At 45.7% G+C, this 23,885-nt stretch overlaps 1 protein-coding gene across 2 annotated transcripts in view; it reads right to left on the bottom strand.

Annotated features, from left to right (window-relative positions):
• Positions 1-23,885, bottom strand: part of GPATCH1 (G-patch domain containing 1) — a 952,962-nt gene that overhangs the window by 424,898 nt on the left and 504,179 nt on the right. For both annotated transcript variants that reach the window (XM_069639172.1, XM_069639180.1), the window contains exon 11: positions 9,045-9,332. In XM_069639172.1, the coding sequence (XP_069495273.1) occupies positions 9,045-9,332 (288 nt within the window). The remainder of the gene's footprint in view (positions 1-9,044; positions 9,333-23,885) is intronic.

Below are 23,885 nucleotides of genomic sequence, written 5' to 3'. Positions count from 1 at the left end.
AGATATTTTTAGCCAGTGAACCTCTCTTTTAGCATCAGAGATGTGTTCTCTCCTGGGGATATTCAGGGCTGCTCTTAGGGCGTCGTTTTGCATTCTTTGTATTTTATCGATGATATTTTTGTTGCCACCTGAGTAGAGAGCATTGCAGTAGTCTAGTCTCGACATTACAAGGGCATTGGCAAGGGTGATGCAATTCGATGTAGAGAGGTATGGTCTGCAAGCTCGGATAAGCTTACAGGTATAAGCTGTGGAGGATGCGAGTGAGTTGACTTGTTTCTTGAGCGAGAGAGTGGCATCAAGATAGAAGCCTAGTGTTTTGACCCCTGGCATGACCTTGATGAGATTGTTGTCGATATTGAAGGCGGTATAGTTAGGGCTACGTTTTTTTATGTTAGTTTCGGAGCCTAGGATTAGTATCTCAGTTTTATCGTCATTCAGGCAGAGGCCATGAGATGCCATCCATGCCTGAATGAGGAGGTATACTCTGTTTACTAGGGCTGTGTCCCGAAAGTTGCCCGAAAGGGGGATGAGGATCTGGGTATCTGCATAATTTGTGTATGTGATACCCAGTCTGTCCAGTTTGTCGAACAAAGGCTTAGTAAAGATATTATACATAGTGGGTGAGACACAGGATCCTTGGGGTACTCCACAAGAGATTTGAGTTGGGTCAGCAGCCGTTAGTGGGGAGAAGACTCGCATTGTCCTGTTGGCCAGGAAGGATCCAGTCCAGTATTTTTCGAACCCGAAGTCTGACTTAACTCGTATATAGTCGGGCGCAGACTTTAGGTTCTTACCAGCGGTTACCATGCCTCCTCTATATGATTCTTTGTAGATCTTTGCCTTTATACATTTAGACTTTTGTTTATAAATTAATTGTGGTTGAGTCCATGCTTCCTGCTCATTTAAGTCGCAAAGACTTTTCCTAACATGCGTCAACCATGGCAGTTTCCTCGCTGACCCTAGGTTCATCAGGTGAACCACATCTGCCCTATAAGAGTCAAGTTGGGGCATCCCCCAAAGCCGGAGCCGATAGAAAAACAGTTTTGCTGTGGCAATTACATTGATTTGGCATAAATCTAGTTCGAGGTGGTACAGCAGTGCATTGGACATGGATAGAGGGAGAGACAATAATCTTTTAAAGAACGTATTTTCTACCATTCTCAGTGGCTTCAGATTTGCAAACCCCCATAATTCTAACCCAAAGAGGGCTGCTGCCGTGGCCTGCATTTTATATAAATCCAAGGCAGGTGAGACAGGAACACTGCCACGCTTATTAAAGAAGGGTCTGATACCCCCACTATATTTTTATAGTGTTACAGTGGCTCTGGCTATTTGATTAGACCAGTTGCCAGTGTCGCTAAAACGTGTGCCCAAATAATCGTAGTGTCTTACTTGTTCTAAGGACAGCCCCCCCTTAATCAAAATGGTGATACTTCCCAAATTGCTCTACATGTTTCACAATATCCCACTTTGACCAGGCCGCCAGCTGTTCCATGACATTAAGACAGAATGTACAACTTTTATACGTGCCGAAAGGCAGCATGAGTGAGGTGGGCACATTTGACCAGACCATACGAGCAGGGGGGTTTAGGCACGCCCGACTTCGGGCTGTATTATATTGTGACGCAGGTGCATTATGCGACCTACTGGGCTATGTCCAATCACACACTAGCACATTCACGACAGGAAAAAGTATGTGCTGGTCCAGCCTCCTTGACCTCCCTCCTGGTTGGCGGTATGCATGGGGCGCTGCACTGGTTAGACCCGGTGGGGGCCACCTGGGAGGCATGGGAGAGGCTAATGGGTGTTCAGGACGGCCGTAGGAGGAAGCCCTATGCATATGTTCTATTATTTACGGATGTGCGCCGAGGTCCAGGCACATTTACCGGCATTCCCAGGGTAGCCACCATCACACCCATGACTATCATACATATTACAGGGGGTCACCACTATCTCAAAACTATATAAAATTGCACAATCTATAGACGCTGGCACTCCAAGTAATGCATGCACCAAATGGGATGCAGACCTTTTGGTAGACTTCACCGGCTCTCAGTGGAGGGCACACTGCGCATTGTCAAAAGGGTTTTCACTGAATTCAAAGTTCAGGCTTATACACTTCAAAGTTTTGAACAGGCTATACTACCCCTCGGCGAGGTTGAATTTGTTCCGTACCAATGAGATTAATCGATGTCCCAGATGAGGAGATAGCAATGCCCACCTGCTGCATATGCTTTGGTCCTGCCCTAAACTGTATGTATATTGGAATAGCGTGAAGGCCACTCTGACCGAGCTACTAGGGGGACAGCTATCGGCGAGCGATTGCATGCTTGACTACGTTGGTCGAATGGGTGTACCCCAGCGCAGACTCTTGAACCTTGGTTTATTGTTGGCCAAGAGGGCAATACTTATGAGGTGGATGCACAAACAGCCTCTAACGAAGGATATATGGCTGAAGGACATGGTCTAGGCAAATGATACTGAAGAATTGTATATCACCCTAATGTCTAGTGTCATCAAATTTAAGGACATATGGTCTGAATTTCGGGTGTACCTGCCACGGCTTACCCACCCCCTGAAGTGAACTACCAATTCCCTTTTCTGCTAGGATTTCTATACGTGTGTGTGTGTGATCATCGAGAATGTAATTGATTTGATCATGCTTCCAAGTATGATACATAAAAAGTTAATAAAAAAAAATTCAGGGAAGGCAGATCCAACACGACTCGCAGGCCCGCCTGTTTCTTCTTCTGGATAGCGAAGATGCAGGAGTAAAAGCCCTTGCTCGAAGGGGGGAGGGGGTGAGCTTGCTCTACCGCTTCGCTCTCTACAAGGGAGCGAATCTCTGCTAGGAGTGATGGTGTGCCCATCTGTAGGGGGTGAGAACTCGGAGGGGGAGAAGGAAGAGGTAGCTGGAAGCCCCAGCACACCACCGAGATGACCCATGCGTCCGCAAACTTCGCCCGCCAAGCCTGTCTGTCTGTGCAGGGCCAGCCTGCCCCCAACTGGGGTGCTGTGGACCTGAAACAAATCTTCATTGTTTCTTCTGGTCAGAGGCTGATGAAGAGGAGGGGGACTGGAAGAACCCCTTGTTTGATGCTTTGTGGTGTTTCCTGTGGCTGTCAGGCTGCCTGGCTTTGTGGTCCTGGAATCCACGGAAGCTGCAAAATGATCGCCCCGTGTCTGAGCCGGACTGTCTGTGAGAAAGGTTTAGCTGCCGGTTTGGTAAGAATGGCCAGCGACTTTGCTGTCTGAGAGCTGCTCTTCTCCTTATCAAGCACCTCATCAGTTGATGAGTGGAAGAGATCCCCCCCCCCTCAAACAAAAGGTTGAGGATTCTATCCTGCACATCCGGTTTGAACCCAGTAGCTTTTAGCCAGGCCATGCACCTCATGTCTGTTGCCAGACCGATTGCTCCGTTAGCTGTGTCGTTGTGGCCTACAGAAGCCTCCATAATGTCCTGAGTCACTAGTTTCGCCTCAGCTAGGCCCGCTTTGAATGAGGCTTGCATGTCCTTGGGTATGTCAGGCAGAAAGTCTGCGATTTCCCTCCACAGGCATTGATTAGCACAGCGATGATGGCGTCTGCATTAGTATGCCTGAGGTGCAGCCCGGCATTTGAGCAGACCTTCTTGCTGTATGATTCCAGAGTCTTTTCTTCCTTGTTCAAGAGGGCTGCCGTGACAGTACTAGACGAGGAAACCTGGGTCTTGACATACATGGATGCAGCAGCGATAACAGATGACAGTGGTTGCGGGTGCGTAGAGAGCAGTATGCTGTCCCCATCGACTTGTCTGAATCTAGCATCCAGCTTTTTGTTGACAGGTTGCGTGGAGTAGGGCTTGAGCTGGCAGTTTTTGATGAGAGATAGGTGGACGTACCCTCTTTTTTGTATGGGGGCTTGACTCGAGAGGGTAAAAAGTACAGTAGAACAGAAATTGAGCCAAAAGCTACCCTAACCAGAGGCGTGACATAGGGTCACCGTGTTTGCAGTGGAGCTAGAAGGCTGCTAACTCAATAAACAAAAACACCTGGAGAGGTGAAGGTAACAAAAACAGGGTTTTTTATTTTACACTAACAAAGAAACAAAAACAATTTTTACAAACTGCGCCGTGGCGCTGAAGGTATGCATAATGAGCACATTAGAGTATGCATATTGGTTAGTAAGCAGAGTGAAAAACAGAGTTTTCTACATGTGTTGTTTTAAATGGTAAAAACATTTAGCATTGTCAACACATTATTTTGTGTTTCTGGTTCGGTGTGAGTAACTGGTGGCTGTGGCTGAAGAGATGGAAGAGCGTTAATGCACCAGGTACCGAACGGTCTTCAGGACAGTTTGATCGAGTCAGGTGAGTAGTGGGGTCCGTCAGCCTGTAGGATGACAGGGGACTGGTTAGTTCAGTGGAAGTGGTGTCGAATGAAAATTAAAAACTGCAAAAAAGGGGACCTACTATGTTCAAGTGTAGTAGCGCCTTGGTCAAGTTCTTTTTAGTCCAGGGAGTTGGACTGGAAGGCTGTCTGCAAAAAGTCAGAGGCCTGGAGCTGAGTGAGTGAAAGATTTAGTCTTTAATATCTTGATATAGATCTGTACTGTGACGTCGTGATCGGACAACAGTACTGTGGTGAGGCGAACCGCTGCTGAAGTGAAAGAGTGTCTATTCGTTTGAAAACCAGGAACTGCTGACCAGGGGGTGCTTGGCAGAGAAAGTGGTAAAAACTCACAACCAAAAGCTAAGCGGAATGCATAGGTATTTTAACGTGTGGGCAACCCAGTGAAAAATGGCGGAATGCACAGGAATCGTGTGGGCAGCGCAGTGAAAATGATTATAATTGACTAGATGGCACCTAGCCTCACAGAATGGTACAGGTGCTAGAATACAGAAATAAACAATGAATTGGGAACTCAATCGGCATGATTTCAAAAAAGCAGTGCATGTGATGGAAAACGGCCGTGGTGCTGTAAATCACTCAGTGTTCATGATCTTAAGTGCTACAGCTACAAAAGAGAGCTGGGTCCCTGATAAGGGGCGGATCGAGTGGTTTACCTGAGTCCCAGGATGCGATGCAACGTGCGACGGCTCTTCCTTAGAATGAGCTGTGTCACTGTTAGGGGCTGATGCGCATGTGTGGTAGATAAGTGCTTAGTTTTGCTAGCATTGCGCGCATGTTGGAAAACTGTCTAATCTGCGCATGTCAGAAAGGGGGACAGTGTCTGCACACGAGGTAGTCGGGTCACGTAGTTGGAGGAAAAACATGATCATGCAATTTTGCTGCAAAAAGGAGCAGTCTCTGAGTTAAACATTACGAGCTGCTTGGTTTCACTTGCAATAATTCATTTGCAATAAAAGCAGAAAAAACGGTAATAGTTACATAAATCACAGAAAAAGGATTCTATTTTGGGCACAGTGGTACATCGTTGAAAAGGAAAGCTTTTCTTACAATTGTTAATGTGCAATGAAACTAAAAACATCATGGAAACACTTATAGTTTGTGTTGCTGATTTAGTGCTAAGTACCAAATCGGTTCTAGTTCTGTTTTTGGCCAAAGCCTCCACATCCTTCTGTAGGAGGATGCCAGACCTCACCTCTGCCCTGATACTCAGCACCTCCACCAGAACTCCTGCTTCAGGGAGCTCCTTCTGGGGGATGCCCAGTTATTCCGAGAGGCCAGCAATCCTGTCATGGAAGGTTTTTGCTGAGGAGGCAGTGTCCTGCTCCTCCTTGCCTGTGTCCTGCTGGTCTTCTGCCCACAGGGGGGTTACACCAGTCACCTTTTGAGGCTCATCCGTAATGGGGTTTGCACCTGCACCGGGGCTGCTGGAGCTTCAGGAATGGGCTGCTGCACAGGTGGAGCCAGAGGAGGGAGCAAGGGCTGTGTTGTTGTGGGTTGTCCTTAATAATGCCCCTGAGAATTGAGCCGATTTGTGGGTACTGCATGAAGGACATGAATGTGTCAAAAAACCCTGTCCTCACAAGCTGGCTGTGAGCGATCCTGCAGAGGTGGCGTGGGTGAATATGCCAGCTACCTGCCCTGCCCTTGTCCGTACATGGGGTCACTGTACCTGCAACCAGGGATGTTGGGGTACAACGTGGTCAAGGTGACGGGCGTCAGTGGTACCCCAAGTCTGTCCTAGGAGAAAACTTCTCCTTTGTTGATCGCGGGGCTGGCGGGCCTCTGCGCCTGCCTGCGAGGCTTCCCGCCTTTGCTGGTCTGCACCTTGAGCACGTGGACCTGTAGCCAATGTATTCCCAGGCTCGGCCTGCATGCCTGACTGCACCGGCTCTGTCCGCCCTGCACCTCAGGTGAAAAACCCAGTAGGCTGTGCGCCCTCGGCCTCCCGCCCAGTAGTTCTGGCCGTGCGTAAAGGCGCCCCCTCGGGTAAGAACCCGGTATCAGGGCAATGCCCCTCGGGACGAGTCCCAGTGGTAATAGAGCTCACAGTCCCCTTGGCTGCGGGAACGGTAGGGCCCTTGGACCCCTCGGATGTGAGGCCGGTAGCTGCATGAGCCTCAGTGCTCCCTGAGCTGGTCCGAGGACCAGACTGACCCCTCCTGATGGGCTTTCCCAGGAAGGAGTCGCCTCTGCAGGGTGCTTTGAAAAATGCCACACCTATCTTCTTTGTTTTCCTCCGGACATAGTCCTTGATACTCTGAGGGGGAGTCCTGTTGAACAGCACCCTCCAACACTCAGTCGGTATTTAAGCGACCTAGGCCTGAGAGAGTCGCACGTGGAACATCCGTCCCAACCATGGTCCTCACCAAGGCATCGGAGACAGAGTGCGTGGAGATCTGCTGTAGGGAAGGAACCGTCGCACGACTGGCAGCTGCTAAAGCCTGTCGAGGCCGACATGCGCCAGGGACAAACTAGGTCACTGGTGGACGGTGTTCCTAAATCTGTAAAAGAAAAAGATAAGATTCCGGGGAAAGCGTGTGGAATTACGAGGCTTACCCAGGAGTGCTGGTGGAGCGGTCCGCTCCTGTCGAAGCGGAAAAGGGGACTGGGGTGTGGCACTGGTTGGCAGGGTTAACGGAGCACGTGCTCCCGGTGCCATGCCCCTGTGTGCAATTAAATTTAAAAGGGAAATGTCTTTTTCTGGTGGAAAAGAGTTCCCATCCCTAAAGAGAACGCCCATACAGGATGGAGGAAAGGGAATGGGACGTAGGAGACCGAAAGTGAGAATACGAGTGAGAGAGACAGAGAATCATGTGTGTGTTAGGTTGACAGGAGCGCTACCACCAGCAGCATGACCAATACTCTTGTTGTCAGCGGCAATTATCGATATATTTGAGCACATTGTATTTAAGGTCCTGGGCAAGCTGTCCAGGAATTGTGTGGCACTCATAACGGGGAGAACAAATCCCTCTTATGAGTGCAACAAAGCTCCAGCAGGTTTTTCAGGACCCGAGATACAATTTAACTTTAGGGCCAGGTGCAAGAGTAGTTCTTATGTGTTCACACCAAAACATGTATTTAATGTTTTATTTGTGGTGAGAACAGGTTAGAGTTAACTTGAAATTGATGTGCGACTAAACATTTATCTTTCTTTCAATGTAATTCAATGTATTTCTTTCAATATATTTGGGTGCAGCCAGCAAAAGCAAGTGTTTTATAAGGCAAGGCCATGCCATAATAGTTTGGACACAAGCATCATGAACATGCTCTTTAGAGTGGCATGCAGGCTTATTTTAGGAAAGCCATCAGTTAAGTATTTTAGAATAACAGTACTTGCATATATTTGAGCAGAAGCTGCATGAGCAAATGTTTCACAGGGCCATAATGAACTATATTACAGACAGAGGCACTTAGAACATGCACTTTACAGTAGCATGCTGTCATGACCATCCTGAAAGTATTGTACGTGGCAACAATTGAATACATTTGGGCACAGCCAGCATGGACACGTGTTGTACAAGGAAATGCAGGCATGTGTTGTTATCAGAGACAATGTTTCAGAGGCATTTTGGCATATATTGTGGGCAACATCATGAACGTGATTTACAGTGTCAATGCTTGCATATTTGTTTGGCACAGGCATCACACAATGCTGCATAAAACTCCTGTGCACTGTTGGTGACCTCACTTCCATCTTGCAGACTTGTTTTCATGCATTACCCTGCACAACCGAATGGGGACTGGTGGCCCACAGAATGCCACTACGCTCCTTAAGGCTTTCTTGCCAATTCAGAGGAAATAGTACAGGAACCCATACCAACACCCCATCTCAGACACCAAAAGCTGCTTCCACCATCTCACCCTTCTCTCTTTGAAGCAGATGTTGAATGTATTCTTTGGGCTTCGCTTTGAAAGTCCCATAGCACCCTTTCCTTTAATTCCTTTGTGATGCAGACTGCAATATAGTGCATTACAAAACACACAATATTTTTTAAAAAAAGAATAAAAGGGAGAGAGAGAAGGGACAAATGAGAAGGTTGGGGGAGAAAGAAGTAGGAAGGATGGATGGGACAAGAGAAAGAAGGGAGGAAGGAAGGTTACAATGTAAGGCACCAACGTAGGAGGAAGGAAGGAGTGGACTGGGAAGGAGTAAGGCATAATAAAGACAGAACAAGGTTTAGGGAGGGGGAAGAAGAGACGGAGGGAGATACAAGAAAAGAGAGGGAGTAATAGAACGAGGAAGATACAAGGAAGGGAACTTATGAAAGAGCAGAGAAAGAAGATGGGAGGGAAAGAGGGATGTAAGGTTCTAGGAATAAGGGAAAGAGGCAAAAAGAAGGGGGTGAAGCAAAGTTAGGAAAGTATGAGAATGATTGTAAAGGGAGGAACACATGGAGAAGAGGGAATAAAGGGGTGGAACAAAGAAAAAAGAAGCATAATTCCAATGGAGGAGAGAGGAGGAAGGTGGGAGGGAGATAGAGAGATAGGTTAAATGAATGAAGAGGAAGGGAGTGGTATTGGGGAGTAAGCGGGCAGAGTAAGGAAGGAGGGATTGATGGAGGAATGGCGGTAACAGTAGGGGACAAAGAGATGCAAATAACAGTACATGTCATCATGGTGGAGTGGAAGAATGAAAATGTAAATATGAATTACCTTTCTTTCCTTCTTTAAGCTTTCCAATATAGTCAGTGTATCTTTGCTGCTTTTCTGGATTTTTGGTAAATGGCTGGAAATCAGACGGAGTAGCTATGGCCCCTGGCAAAATCCCAGGTGACTGGCAGTTATTTAATGATGGCTCTGCATTGGCTGATTGGAACCTGCTTTTCAGGGCTTGTAGGGCCAATTCTTTTGCCTTCACTTTCTGCAGTTCCACCGTCTTCTTCACATCAATGATCCTTTCTTTATCTTTTTCAGAAAGAAGCTCCAAAACAGAGGTAGGGCCTGAAAAAAGGAAAATTTATTGTGATCTGCATGACTACTTTAATAATGTCACCAGACATGTAATGTTTACAAAAACATGTTTTGGCATATTTCTCAAGGTGGAGGGCCGTGGCAAGCCAGTACAGCCTACTTGCTCACCTGTTCTAATCTAAATAGTGATAATTCAACAACAGACCTTCTATATATTGTTGCCTCACCATCGTTTTAAAAAGACAACAGTGATGGGGCCAGAGATCTGTCCCTGTCCGCGGAGGTAGGGACCCCGCTCCGCCTAAGGATAGAGGCCTGCCAGGGTTATCGCTACAGCCAGTCTTCCCCAGAGGTGTGGGAGGTAAGCGGGCCCTAGTTCCTACACCTAACCCCTGTGGCCTGTTTTCATGACGACAGTACCAATGTCTAGTAACTCATACCAGCACAGATGCATCCTAGCCAGTGTCTTTCTCTTTCTCTCCTAGAATCCATGAGGTCAACAGCCACAACAATGGCGCACACCCAGACAGTCTGGGTGAGAGACTGTAAAATGCACAAGAGCCAGAGAAAACAGAAAACCAGCCCAAATGCATCAAGTCACTACACAACCCCATCTAGCTTAAACATCAGCACGGAGAGAGCCAGCCGAATCCGCAACCTCCGAGATCGGGTGCGGAGCACCTAGTGGGGTTTGCCCAAAAAGGAAAATTTTAACTAGCTTTTTGGAGGCTTAGGAACAGCATTCCTCGGTGATCTGGCATTTCTCAGCCTAAGGTCCCTCACAAAAACTGGGACAATGACTTTGGCGGCCTGTCATTGAGGGCACTCAAGACCCCTTCTGAATGTTTTGCTAATTTAATTGTAACATCTCCCCAGGGAAAAGGGCAGTCAGTGGCTGGTCTGGGGAAACAGCAGAGGAACTTAGCCAATTGGGGGGCGTGAGGACATGAAACAGGAAGGTGCGAGTTATTCGGGTGAGGTCAAGGGAGGAGCAGGAGGGCCAAGAGACCAGGCGCAGGAAGAACAAAATTATTGAAGCAGTGCACCAGGTGAGGTATTGATTGATGGAAGAGAATGATTCTTGTGTTTCAGTGTACGTAAAAGGTGTGCGAGTAAAAATAGTAGTGGGAGAGTAGGGAGTGAAAGAAAGGTGATTGGGGAAGTGATAGGTGGGATAAGGCGTGGGTATAGTAGTGTGGAGAGAAGGTCAGTAGTGTGGAGAGAGGGGTAGTATTAGTGTGGAGAGAGGGGAAGCAATAGTGGTATGATGAGGGGGTTGTAGTGGTGGGAGAGTAGTAGAGCTAACAGAGCGGAGAGACTAGTAGCAATAAAAAGAGGAGCCGCTGATTTCACAGTAGAGAGGAACATCGAAGGGACAGAAGAGGAAGTGTCTGTCTGAGATAGATACGAGTATGAGGGAGGAGAGTAGGAGGAGATAAGGGAGAGTTACATCTAGACCCAGAGAGAGGAATAGTCAGGGTTAAAAGGGTGGGATCAAGTGGGGCCCGAGTTTCTGAAAGTTACAAAATCCATAGCCTAAGTCATCTTGGGGATTTTAGAGCAGGGACCACCTAGATTGTTCCCTGAGGGGAATTTAGCTAGATTAGAAGTTCAGCCTTTAGGTCATCACCCATGTGATAGATTTTATGTAGAAGGGTTACCAATCTCTAGTGACATCCCAGGGTTGTGTGATGCCTAGGTTGGGGAGGGCATCTAGTCATTCCGTCGAATGCTAGTTCATTTAAAACCACTCCATCGAATTGTATGCAACGAAAATCCTTACCATCGAAAGACTCTTTTTTGCAGTAGGGTTTCATTAGGGTTAGAGTTGGCGCTAGGGTTAGATTAAGGGTTAGATTAGGGTTAGGGTTGGGGCTAGGGCTAGGGCTAGATTAAGGGTTACATTAGGGTTAGGGGGGTGGGCGTGGAGGTTGGGTGGCAGGGGGGATCCCCCCCAATATACAAAAAAAACATTAAAACGTTACAAGGAGCTGGCCAGTGCCAACATTTCAGGCCTGGACAGCTCAATGTGACGTTTTAACATTACAAAGAAATGCATTCAAATGCTATCTTTTACATGTAAAAGTGCATTCCGATTGAAACAAGTCCATTTATATTTTCGATGGAAAAGCCTTTTTACATGTAATAGATAGCCTGTCAATGCATTGGTAGGCAATGCGTTGGTTTAGATGCTGTGGCATTCCGATGCTACAGTTTCAATGTAAAGACCATAAACCGTTGGGGAGGGACCATCTGTCCACAGGACTTAAATATGTGCTCCTCAAGTTGTACCATTGCTACATGAAACACCTTCTTTAACACACTGAGCTACATTACTAGCTATGTACTCTGAAATAAATACATGTTGCGCGTCAATAACATACATACAATTGATTCTTCAATACATATTTGCTTGGAATACATTGTGGTATATATATTTCTGGAATGGCATAACTCATGAACGATCTAATGTTACACTAAATTAAATTTACAATAAATAAATGTAAAGCTTAAACACATTTACAAATATTCTTAAATGTACGTTTAATCTGAACTTTTAATACTCTGTTCCCTTCATTCATATCTAGTAGACGGTGACTGAAACCGTGCAAATGCTTAAGGGCACTGAAGGAAGATACATACGTATGTCCCGACAACTCTGTATGTATTGAGGGCCACTGCCTTACCTCCAGTTCCCAAACTTGCCAACATGCACCATGGAACAGAATTAAATCCTGACTTGTTATAGTTTTAAGCATTTAAGGGTTGGTTGATGTGGTTATGCAGAGAAACGGCACCCGTTGCAAAAAAATAATGAAGTTACTAAAACAGTTCTATGACGATTCACAGCAGATTGTGTTACTGCTGAATTTCTCATCACAAAATGCAGGGGAGACTCACCATATGCCACCTTTCCCTCACCCCATATTGTTGTGCTCAGGGATATTCAGAAATATAAAGCAGAGGCAGACCGACAACTTCCTCTACCAGTGTATTACCAGGAATGAGTAATGACACTACCATGGAGAACAAAAAATCTCTGGAACGAGTCACCAAGTCCATGCCAAGCAGGGTGGAGGAGCACTTTCAACATCCGATACCAAACAACGCAATTAGTTTTACATTCTCCCAAAGATTCATAAACCAGACAAGCCATTCAATATCAATGTATTTGCTGTGACAGGAGGAAAAGGGACAACCAACTTACCACACTTTGATTCCCCTTGAAGAAAAATAACATCTTGAAGAAGCATGATGAAAGAATAGTAAGGATTACTCCCTGGTCTGGGACAAATAGTACTGTGAGGAAGAGGACTGAACCAAGAACAACTACAAGCCTCTGCTAGGGAGGACCCAGCAACCTGTAATAAAGGGAAAAGGATTTCTATTAGAGAGAGAGAGAGAGAGAGAAATGAAGCATGGGAGCTTCAAATCAGTCAAGTCATGACTGAAGCAGGAGAACGCAAGATCCTCTGTTGGGAGGAAGGCAGAAGGTGTTGTCGGCCAGAAGCCTTGAGGAAGTCAGAGGCCGACAAGCAGAGGGGAAGAAAACCACAAGAAGGAGAAGCAGGCACAAGTGGTGGCATGACCCTGGAGGGGTGGACTGGTGAGTCCGACAACTACGCCGAGACCGTTGGAGCCTTGAAGCCGCAGAGAAGAATCCAAAGCAGACGGAACGAGAAATCGAGCTGTCCTGATAAAGCACAAAGTCCTGCACCTGCGAATAGGCCCAGTTATGCCAACCCTCGAGAAGCAAGGTAACTGAGACGGCAGGAGACCCAGGAGGGAACACAGCAATAAAGAACACTGTCCACCTACTCGTCACAGTGAGTGGCCTAAAGTTAAGAAGAGTGACAAACACTCTGGGACTCAGCATATTCAACCCGGTAAGTGGCCCAAAGTTGAGCAAAGTGACACACACAGTCTGAGACTCAACCTGCTCATCCCAGTTAGTGGTCAGACGAGAATAAACACTCTGAAACCCATCCTACTTGTCTCAGTGAGATAAGTACTGGACAAGAGAATTACTATTGGGTCTACAATAAGAATAGCAAGGAGGAAGACAGTGAATATGAAGAAAGAGAACATATCAACTGTCTTGTGCACAAAGAGTTGAAGAATGTCAGCAACCGAGAGAATAAGAACCACACAAAGAGGGAATCAGTCTCCCTAGTGAGAGCAGGAAGAGAAAGACTTTTAGAGACAATTAACAGAGATCTTTTTCCAGGATTTCCAAAACTAACCAGGCTGAGGAGCAAAGGCCTGCTAAGTTGGGTAAACCAGGACTGGAAAAAGTCACCTACAAGAACTAATGAAATTACATCGCGCGATAGCCAAGCAACATCTCAGGATTTCATACTAAAGTTGAAGCAGCTTATACAGGAGAAGCCCCTAACATCCACCCTCGTTCCTCCTTCCCCTCCTTCACTCCTGCCTCCCCTGAAGAAGTCACCAGAGTTGTCAACTCCATGAAGGTCTTGTCCAAACAGGTTGCCCCTTGCTCCTCCAGAACCATCAAGGAAATATAGTCTCTCTCGCCCTGCTCTGGCTGATCTCTGCAACCATTCCTTTGCTACTGGTTCTTTCCCATCCTCCCTTAAGCACTCCCTTGTGCTCCCCCTCCGTAAAAAAAACCTGTGCAGACCCTTCCTGCCCAGCCAACTACCGCCCCATTTTCATCACCACCTTCCTGGGAAAACTGCCTGAGAAGCTGGCCCTCCCCCAACTGAACTCTCATACCGAACTAGTTGGCGGTCTACATGACCACCAGTGTGGATTCCAAGCATCCAGAGGCACAGAAACTGCTCTTCTGAACACCCGTGAAAAACTACTCACATCTCTCGATTCCAATTCCCCTGCTATCCTCATCCTTCTTGACCTCTCTTCTGTATTTGACACAGTGAATCATTCCACCCTCATAAAAAGGCTCCATGACACCCTTGGCATCTTGGAGCGGGCACTGGACTGGCTTACCTCCTTCATAACTGACCGTCCCTCCAAAACCCTTCTGGGTCCTTTCTCCTCCCCTTCTTCCTCCACTACCTGTGGCGTCCCCCATGGCTCCATTCTTTGGCCCAGGCTCTTAAACATATACATTTCTCTGCTGGCATGACTTCTCCCCCAACTTCCAGTGCTACGCTGATGATACACAACGTTTCTTTAAACTTCCCACTGACGCCCTTGCACCCTCCTTCATCCCTGACTGCCTCTCTGCCATCTAGGCCTAGTGCACTGCCAATGACCTCTGCCTAAATGCCAGCAAAACAGATTCCCAAGAAGCATTAAAAAATCCTGGATAACACCTCTATTGAAAAAACCTGGTCTTTCTCCGAGAGATCCTTTGAACTATCGACCCATCTCAAATTCCCTTTTTCTTCTTAAAATCTTAGAGTGGCATATTCGCAAGTTCTTACCCATCTTAGAACGCACAACATCTTTAACCAGTGGCAATCCGGGTATAGAGAGAATCATGGAACGGAGACAGCATTGCTGGACCTCAAGTCCAGGTTACTCCGCCATATGTACCAGGGAGAATCAACCATGCTTATGCTCCTTGATCTGTCCGCCGCCTTCGACCTGGTTGACCATGCTATATTGGTCACCAGGTTGGAGGATGTGGCATGTTTGCCTACCTCAGCAGTGCAATGGGCTAAATCTTTTCTTTGCGAATGCCAATATAGGGTGATCAGCGCTGTAGCAGATTCCAGACCAATGAGCTTGTTCAAGGAGTGCTACAGGGGGCTTGGCTTGCCCGTCTCCTATGTTTTAAAACGCCTTTACAGTTCCTTCCCTCGATTTCTTGGAAGACAATAACATCTAGTTTACCAACTACGCCAATGACACACAATGTGTCATCCCCTGACTGGCGACATTGAGGAAGACGAGCTTAACATCAATAGGATTTATGGCCTAATACAGAGGTGGATGTGCATCAATGGCCTCTCACTAAACAGCAGTAAAACAGAGCTGATGCCAGATGGGACGGAAGCTAAAACCTGCAAGATGGAGGTGGATTATGCCCAGCTCCGGATTGATGGTTGTATAATTAAGACAAAAAATAAGGTTAGAACTCTTGGGGTCTACCTTGATCGCAATTTGAATATGAAAGCCCAAGTTAGTAGCATGGTCTCTTCGGCCTCTTACTATACTAAGCTACTGACCCACGCACGTCCCTTTCTCTTTAAAGAGAGTCGGGAAACGTTAGCCAGAACACTCATGGGATCAAGAATTGGCTACTGTAGCAGTCTCCTTACTGGTTTACCGTAAATAGACTGCAAGTGGTGCAAAATAATGTGGTCAGAGTTATCATGGACCGCAAGAAGAATGACCACCTTTCTGATGCCAGAAGAGGCTTACACTGGCTTCCGATCAAAGACAGAATTCGTTTCTGCCTCATGCTGATTACTTATAAATGCTTGAGAAGCACAGCACCAGCCTATTTTAAGGATGAACTGGTTGTTAAATCCAATACACACAATTTAAGATCCAACAACTCCACGCAATTGAAAATTCCTGCCTGTAAACTGGCACAGGTCAAGAAAGGTGCATTTTACACAGCAGCCCCGGCGATATGGAATAGCCTTCTGTTGCGTCCGAGAGAGGAGCCCTCAATCACAATCTTTAGGAAAAGACAGAAGACCTTCCTATTTAACTAAGCTGACTCTTCCTCCTCAGAACTAACGTAGCAGACGGATCCCTCCTGTACCTGTCTTATTTTAATGATTTATTTGTTTGTCTATGTCCGTTAGCGCCCTTAGGCCTCCGGGTCAGCGGCAGTAAATAAAGTAATTTATTTACTTTATTGTACTTTACAATAAAGAAATTATTCTCCCTATTGGGTCCCCTGCACCATGCTTCTTCCCTGCACACTGGCCTTCATCCATGGCCCACCCGACCCTCCACTGTAGCTCGGAATCTCTGAGTCATCTTTGTCTCCTCCCTTTCCTTCATCCCTCACATTCAGGACTTTCAGCTCTTCTTTCTCAAAGGGACCCTACCCTTCCTCACCTTCACCCAGAGAATCAATGTTACCCCGTGCTCTGGTTCTCTCCAGGTTAGACCACAGCAATAGCCTCCTCCTTAATCTTACTTACTCCACCCTGCGACCCCTCCAGCTAACCCAGAGTGGGGCAGCGAGACTTACCCTTGGCCTCAAGCCCAGGGACCGCATCGCTCCTGCCCTTCAAAGCCTTCACTGGCTCCTGGTCTCAGCACAGATTAAATTAAAATCCCTTCTGTATCATACACAGGGCTATCTGGGGCCTGGAACCACTCATCAATGCTTCATGACCAAATTCTCTCCTTCTAGACTCCTCTATCCCTCCGGCACCAGCTCTCTGCGTGTTAAACGCTTTGCTAAATAGAGAGATGGTGGGTGATCAATTTCCTAGGCTGGCTCCCTCCTGTAGAACAGTCTCCCTCTGCGTCTTGAGCAAGACCTCCTTAAGTTCTGAAAAAGCATCAAGACCTTTCTATTTACCTGCTCCTTCTCATCCTCTCTTCCCTGCTAATCGTACAGCAGCATGACTGATCTGCAGGGCCCTTCTGTGTCCTCGGGGCCCTGACCCCCCCCACATCCCTCATCCCAGCCATTGTCTTTCTACTGCACTTACTTGGCTCACCCCTTCATCGGTGATTGCACTTACGTTCTTGTTCTCCTCTCGCACTTACCATGAGTACTTCTCCATGAGTATCCAAGCACCTTATCCCACACCGCTGCCCCTCTGCACTTGCATGTTCTGAACAGTCACAAGGCATAGTAGGTGTGTTCCCCCTTCCCTTTATTCTCGTTATTTGTTTGTACTATAAATGCAATTATTTATGCTGTAATTCATTGTCTACCTTCCCCTGTCCCCACCCCGTTTGCCCTGTAGGCATTTTTGAAAGTTTTGCTAATTGTATATGTGCCTAATAAATGACCAATAAATAATTAAAGGGAACCATTCTCCTGGTCCTTCGTTGTTTTCTTTTAGTAGTAGGGACAGAGTAGCTTAGAGTTGGACAGAAGACAGACTGTTTCTTTTTGGACTTTAAAACCACCACGACCACATTAGTTAGTTTGGTTAGGTAGGGAGACCCATACATTAGGGATAGCAAAGCATTCTTCCTTTATTATTTGAATAAAGGATATTGAAACAACAAATAATGGTCTGCCTCCTCTTTCTGATTTACCACAACATACAATCAACATTTAACAGATGTGAGAGACATTTTCAAGGAACCTCCTCCAATTGCACACAAACTATCCCTCAGCAGAACATATTTCTCCCAGATTAAAAACAAATAAGACAAGGAATCTTCCCATACAATGTTTGGAGATGCAAAATCTACCGACACATCTGCACTGAATCAGCTATAACATTTCCATAGAACCAAACATTACAGCAGATACAAGGGGGATATAATTTCAAATCATCCAATGTGGTATACCTCATCCAATGAAACAAATGTCCACTATGAAAGTATGTTGGTGAGACTTGCAAGGAACTACATAAAAGAATGGACATGCATAGACAAACTATCTTGAACTGCAAAACAGAAAGACCAGCTTATCAACACTTTACACAGGATGGACACACTGCAGGATCTGTTGGTGATGGTACTGAACAGTGTTCACCTGAATACCACACAAAGAAGAACAAGAGAGTGCAAGTACTTGAAGATTCTCAACCTGATAAATGCTGGTCTTAATATATTATATCGATGCAACACTTAGGCTAGTTCAAAATGTGGGAAATTAAAGTAGATTGTTTTCTCACTTTTTAGGTAACGTGCATTGTCACAGTGCCTTTAAGTAAAGTCAAGTTGCGTCCCAATATAAAGTATTGGAGGTATTTATGAATTTGGTATTTTTTTAGTTAAATAAAATGGATATTACATCCGACTAGATTCATTAAACAAATATACATGTCCTTCTTTCATTTGTATATTAATGGATCCTGAGGAAGTCATAAATCGAAACTAGCCACAGCTGAATGTAGACTATACGGAGCAGCCTTTAACTCTTTCAGAGAAGGGGACAGTCGGTAAATAGTCTCAGCTAGTCGACATGGCCTTTAATGGACCAGGCCTTTAATAAATCTAGAATATGCAACACTTTGGTTGTTGGATTTTGTCTTTATTCTTGTGTAAAATATATTTTTGTGATTACATTTTGTTGATTGCGTTGGTATCGGCAATCGTGAATCATAAAAAACGTTTTGTTGTTGCAATTTTTATGACCTGACCTTTAATAAATCCAGAATTTTTGGTGGTTGGATTTTTGACATCAACATCTTTTGTCTTGTAAAAAAATGTATTGTTGTGATAAATGTTTGTGGTTGATTACATTTTGTTGATTGCTTTGGTATTGACATTCGTGAATTGCGAAAAAACATTTTCGTGATTATTTTGATATAAATAGATGAATTTCAAAATTATTTATCAGCACTAAGCATTATTTATATGTAATTGTTTGACAAACTGTTACAAAGCTAAATTAAAAAAAAATTAGAAATGTTATACTAGTCATCAGAGGTAATCTCCCTTTGACTAAAGCAATTAAGACAGTTTAGGTATTGGATATGATTTAAGAAAACCAAATGCATCCAGTATGACACCAACTTGTTGTCTTGCACTTTTTTCTAATTTCCCCGGGGCGTCAACAGGTTAAGGGGGGGGTCACCTGCCATTTTTTGGTTTGAGTATAGACACAGGAGTTATGGCAGATTATTGCTTACTTTGAGCCTGAGACCCTCCAGGCGACTACGTCGAGAGCACCAGAAGATGACCTGCCATTACCACCTCTCATATATGAGCTGTTGGACACAATGCTACAAAACCCCAAACAAGGGCGCAGGCATCATTTATGGGGATTTGGGTTGCCTGAGCACAAATGATTGGTACTCATTATCAAACAGGAGGCATTCTCAGCCAACAGTAGAAATGTTACCATTCCAACAGTATTTGTCATTTTGAATGCGAATCATTAAGGCACTGTCAAACATGAGGCACAACTGGGATACATTTAGACATTGTACCGTAGAAGTTTAGGGAATATTTCTGTATTGGTTTCAGCATATGCATACAAATATGCCTTATTTAACTGTGGTTAACTTACTATGTGACCCTAGACTAGAACAGAGGTTGAGGAAACAAACACTAACCTCTGACAATGTTTTAGTCAGGGTGTTGTACTTAGTCCAGTTGGGCATTACAATCCCTGCAACCAATTATTTGGCTGTGGCTGTGAGAAAGATACTGACACACACTGTTATGGAAATGGAGGCTGGCTGAAACACTGCAAACTTAAAACCACTGCACATGTGAAAAACATTATACTGCGCAGGGAAGATGTGAAAAGTCATATACTTTCCTTCTTAAACTGTGGGCCTTTGAAACTAACATTTTGTTATTTCTCTACAACAGCAGCACTGTTTCTTTCATACCGAGCTCCACGTATTAGACTCAATGTGCTTAGGTGTTTGGACACATTATGCATTACATGCAAAACATTAGGTGAATAACGTGGCTCTGCTTGAAATGTAATTTCTGAGTGGTAAGAACTGCGTCTCAGTGTTTGAGTTTGAGTCTGTTCCTTTTCTACTTAATGTCCCTTTAGATAAAGGGGCCTTGCAGGACTGAATTCCTTGCAGACGTCTTCCTTTGGCCAACAGAACTGAAAGCGGGAGTATCCCTCATCTATTTTTCCTTCTTTCTTTGTAAAAGCGATGCCCAGCTCTTTGTGTGATTTTCTTTGTTTACTTGTTTGTTGTGTAATCACCATTCGATGAAGAGATCTCTGGGAATTCGAAAGCTAATGAAGCTACCATCTCAGCGCAATATTTTCAGTTCATCTAATGAAGGGTATAACAACTTGGATTTTGCTTGATTTAAAAGAGTTGAAATAAACAATCTTCACTCTCAGAAGAAACCGGTCCATTGAGCCATCGAAGTGGCACCTGGTTGCTAAAACAAGATAATTTACTTCAGTTTATTTCTGTAGGCAAATCAAATATAGTATAAACCAAGCCCTTATGTTAAAATATACAAAGCATAACGTTCCATTGGAATTAAGGTAAAAAGGTGATTTAAAACACATCTCTTGAGGAAATCTGAACTTCTTGTCATACAAGAAAGGAAGCCAGATTTTTAAGACTAAAGAAAACCATTGTTTTTTTCTTTGGCATATATGAAGAGGCCCAGGTTCCTGATCACAGCCAAATATCTTCTATATTAATCAGTGTATGCATGGCCAGGCAAAGGGTGAAAAAGAGAAAGTCGGAAAATGGCCATAAATGTCCTTTCTAGTGTCCAGTAACAGAAATGTAGTCATTTACTCCTCGAGTGCAACAGGGAAGAGTCTAAGTCTTCTCCTACATGACTACATTTTAGTCAGATTTAAGCTTCAGTCACAGGATCCAAGAATTTAAACCCATTTCAGAGGAGGATTGGTGAGCCCACCCTTCTCTCTGAGACAAAATGTTCCCATTCCAAGACAGATGTCGGGTTCGTTTCATCTGCTATAAGGATGTTAATGTTAAAGGATATTTGTACCGCGCACTATCACCACCGGAGTGGTCCCCTGGCGCTCTGGAGGCTCTGAAAGAAAAGGGAGGCGTGGGGAGAGCTAGTGGGATGAGCTGGAGAAGTGCAAGAGAGCAGTGATGTGCTGTTGGCGGCCTCGGCCCGGAATTCCGTTAGCTGGGCTTGGGGTGTTATACTGTTGGGAGACGTTGTGTTCTGTTGTGGTGGTTCATGTGTGCTTTGTTTGGTTGTTGCAGTGTAGTGAAGTTTGTGCGGATTGTTGTGTTGTAGGTTTGTGTTGGTTAAGAGGTGTATGCAGAGGGTGAAGTTGTTAGTGGGTTGGTTAATTGGCATTGCTGTGTAGAAGTGGGGCACTACATTTCCCCATTTCTAATTCGGTGGGATGTGCGAGTGTCACTGTGTCTGCGTCCAGAACAGGGTTGTGCAACGCTCACAGTCCCTTTACCATATGGCATCCGTTCATATGCATAACCTTGCCCAAGTTGTGTACTGGCCGTCTACGTGCCCCCCTGTTTGTGTGCGGGACGGGGCGGGCATTTGTGCGTCCCTTGCAGTCTAGCCCACAGAGCATTCCCAATCTAGTCTACTAGGAGGGTGGCATCGGTAAGCCCGGGTTTGCTCCCTCCTGAGTTCGGACTCCTCGGCTTCACCCTCATATTCGTTTGCTCATTCATGTTACCGCTACTACCCCCCTTGGAATATGGCAATGCTAGCGCTTGCAATTATCTCCATGCGCGGCGTCTGCCTTCATTCACAACTCTCTCCGTCCATGGCCCTGCCAATATCCACAGCTTAGTTGATGTGGCAGGCGTTAACGCTCACCCAACTTTATACAGGTATGAACTATAGTAGCATTTATCGCGTGGGTGATGGTTGTTCGCTGTGAGTTGGCTAGGGATGTTTGGTTCTGTCCTCATGGGTGTCGTTTGTGTTCTATAAGACTTAGTGTTGTTTCTCTTGTTGTAGTAAGAGTTTCTTTATTCGGTTTTGGATGCTGTCATTGTCGTCTTAGATTGTCAACCTTTTCATTGTTTTTCCCGTTTGGTTTCTCAGTTTCAGTCTGTTATGTTGAAGAGCCAGGTTTTTAGTAGTTTTCTGAATTGTAGGTGGTCTTTGGTGTTTCTTATTTCTTTTGGGGTGTTGTTCCAGGTTTTTGCGGCTAAGTGGGAGAAGGAGGATGGATGAAGGCTATGTTTATAAAGTTTGTGTATTGTATAATGATTTAAAAAAAGCTTTCAAAACATTTTATTTTTAAAAAAGGGTCATGGCTTGGAGCCTGAGCGAGGTGGATGGCTCCTTGAAGTCCTCCAATATGTACGCGGCTGTTGGGCCCTGAATGGTATGCTTGCAAGTGGGGCGGGGGGGTTTGAAGCACCAGACTGTGCGGGCACAACCACGAATTTAGGAGGTTTCCATAAAACCAAAACAAGTCTGATCCTTGTTGCTGGAGTTATTTAATCTCTCCCTCTGCTGCATCTCCTCTTGCCAAAGATGGCAGCGGCCATCACAGAGCACTGCAGTGGAGTCAAGGAGGCCCTGTAGCCAAGCAGCGGAGGGGAGTAGACGTCGCTCAATGTGGAAGAGCAACAGCGCCGGAAATCAAACAAATCGCAGACCCTCTATAAGCATGGTATATGCCTTGGGCGTACCAGCAGGATCGAGGGAGCGGAGAACTAGTCAATGATGGTAGAAACCTAGGGCTGCTACGGGACTGAGGGGATCACTACAACTGCAGCTTTGATCTATACCGAGCGCACAGTGACCCTACATTTGGAGCTTTAGGATTGGTGCTGCTTTCTCCTCATGGCCTCTTCAGGTGAAGAGACGGTGTTGCCTGTGTTTGGTGTGAATGAGGATGGACATGGGAACCCCCTGTCGAAGTGGTGTGCTGGGGCCCTGTAAATACACACCTGATAACCAGTCTGAAATTACACTGCAGGCCTGTATCCCACACATTATTCAGCACATTTTTCTCCTATTGGACTTGAAGTGTGGGATCATGGCCAAAAAAACAAAGGGGTCTAAACAGACGGATATTGTGCCCCTCCTTAAATCTAATACCGATAAACCTAAGAAAGTGGATCAAGTAGAGGTGATGGTGCATGCTACTCACTGCCCTCCAGGCGCACAGGCTTCTGCGCAAGCAGCTACAAGTCTGACCTTCAAGACCTCCTATTGGAGATTAAACTGGAGATTCAAAAGGACACAGCTGAGCTCTGCCAAAAGATAACAGCACCAGATAAGCATGTGGAAGAAGCAGAGGGGAGAGTGGAAGAGTCTGGGACCATGGTTTTTGAACAGTCTTGTGAGATCAATGAATGGGTAAATAGGGTAGAAGCTCTTGAGGCCGGCTGTGAGGTACTAGACAAATAACAGGAGGATGCAGAAAATCGATTTAGCTGCAACAACATCTGCATCTACAGTCTCTGAAAGAGACCTCAGTGAATTTGTTCATGATCTCTTCCGTTATCTTATCGGACAAAGCAAATATGGAACTTGACAGGGTTAAGACTCGGCCCAAACTTCAGTTACAACAAGGAGGGCCTCCAGATGTGCTGGCCAGAGTTCACTTCTATACGGTGAAGAAACAAATCATGAAGGCGGCAAAGAATAAATCTACAGTTCATTTCAGGGATGCGACAATCTCCCTATACCAGGACCTTGCAGCGTCCACCCTGGCCAGGAGGAAGGCCCAGAGCGCAATGACTGAATGGCTTAGAGAAAGGAAGATTGCCTTCAGATGGGGGTTCCCTACGGCTTTGCATTTCTGAGTGAACGGGTCAAATTGGGCAATACAATCTATGAAGGGGGCCGATTGGTTGCTGAATCCAGAGGGACAGGAAAAGAAGAATGGGGAAGAGAGAGACGAGTCCCAGTCTTGTCCTTCTGGAGCTTCCGTCTTATGGTCACATCTGGGGAGAACTAAGAGGCCCCAGGGGGTTGGATCGTAGGGCTGGGGGAGCGAGGTGAAGAGCTATGGGTCCCCCTTTTCTTTATGATCTTTGCTGATCCTATAGGTGATGGGTGCTTGGGCAAGGGGAGGGACAAAGATGGAAA

Source organism: Ambystoma mexicanum, chromosome 1q, assembly GCF_040938575.1.
Source record: "Ambystoma mexicanum isolate Mex_15411 chromosome 1q, UKY_AmexF1_1, whole genome shotgun sequence".
NCBI lineage: Eukaryota > Metazoa > Chordata > Amphibia > Caudata > Ambystomatidae > Ambystoma > Ambystoma mexicanum.
Note: the sequence above shows the minus strand (reverse complement) of the source record. Positions and strands in the feature narration are given on the sequence as shown.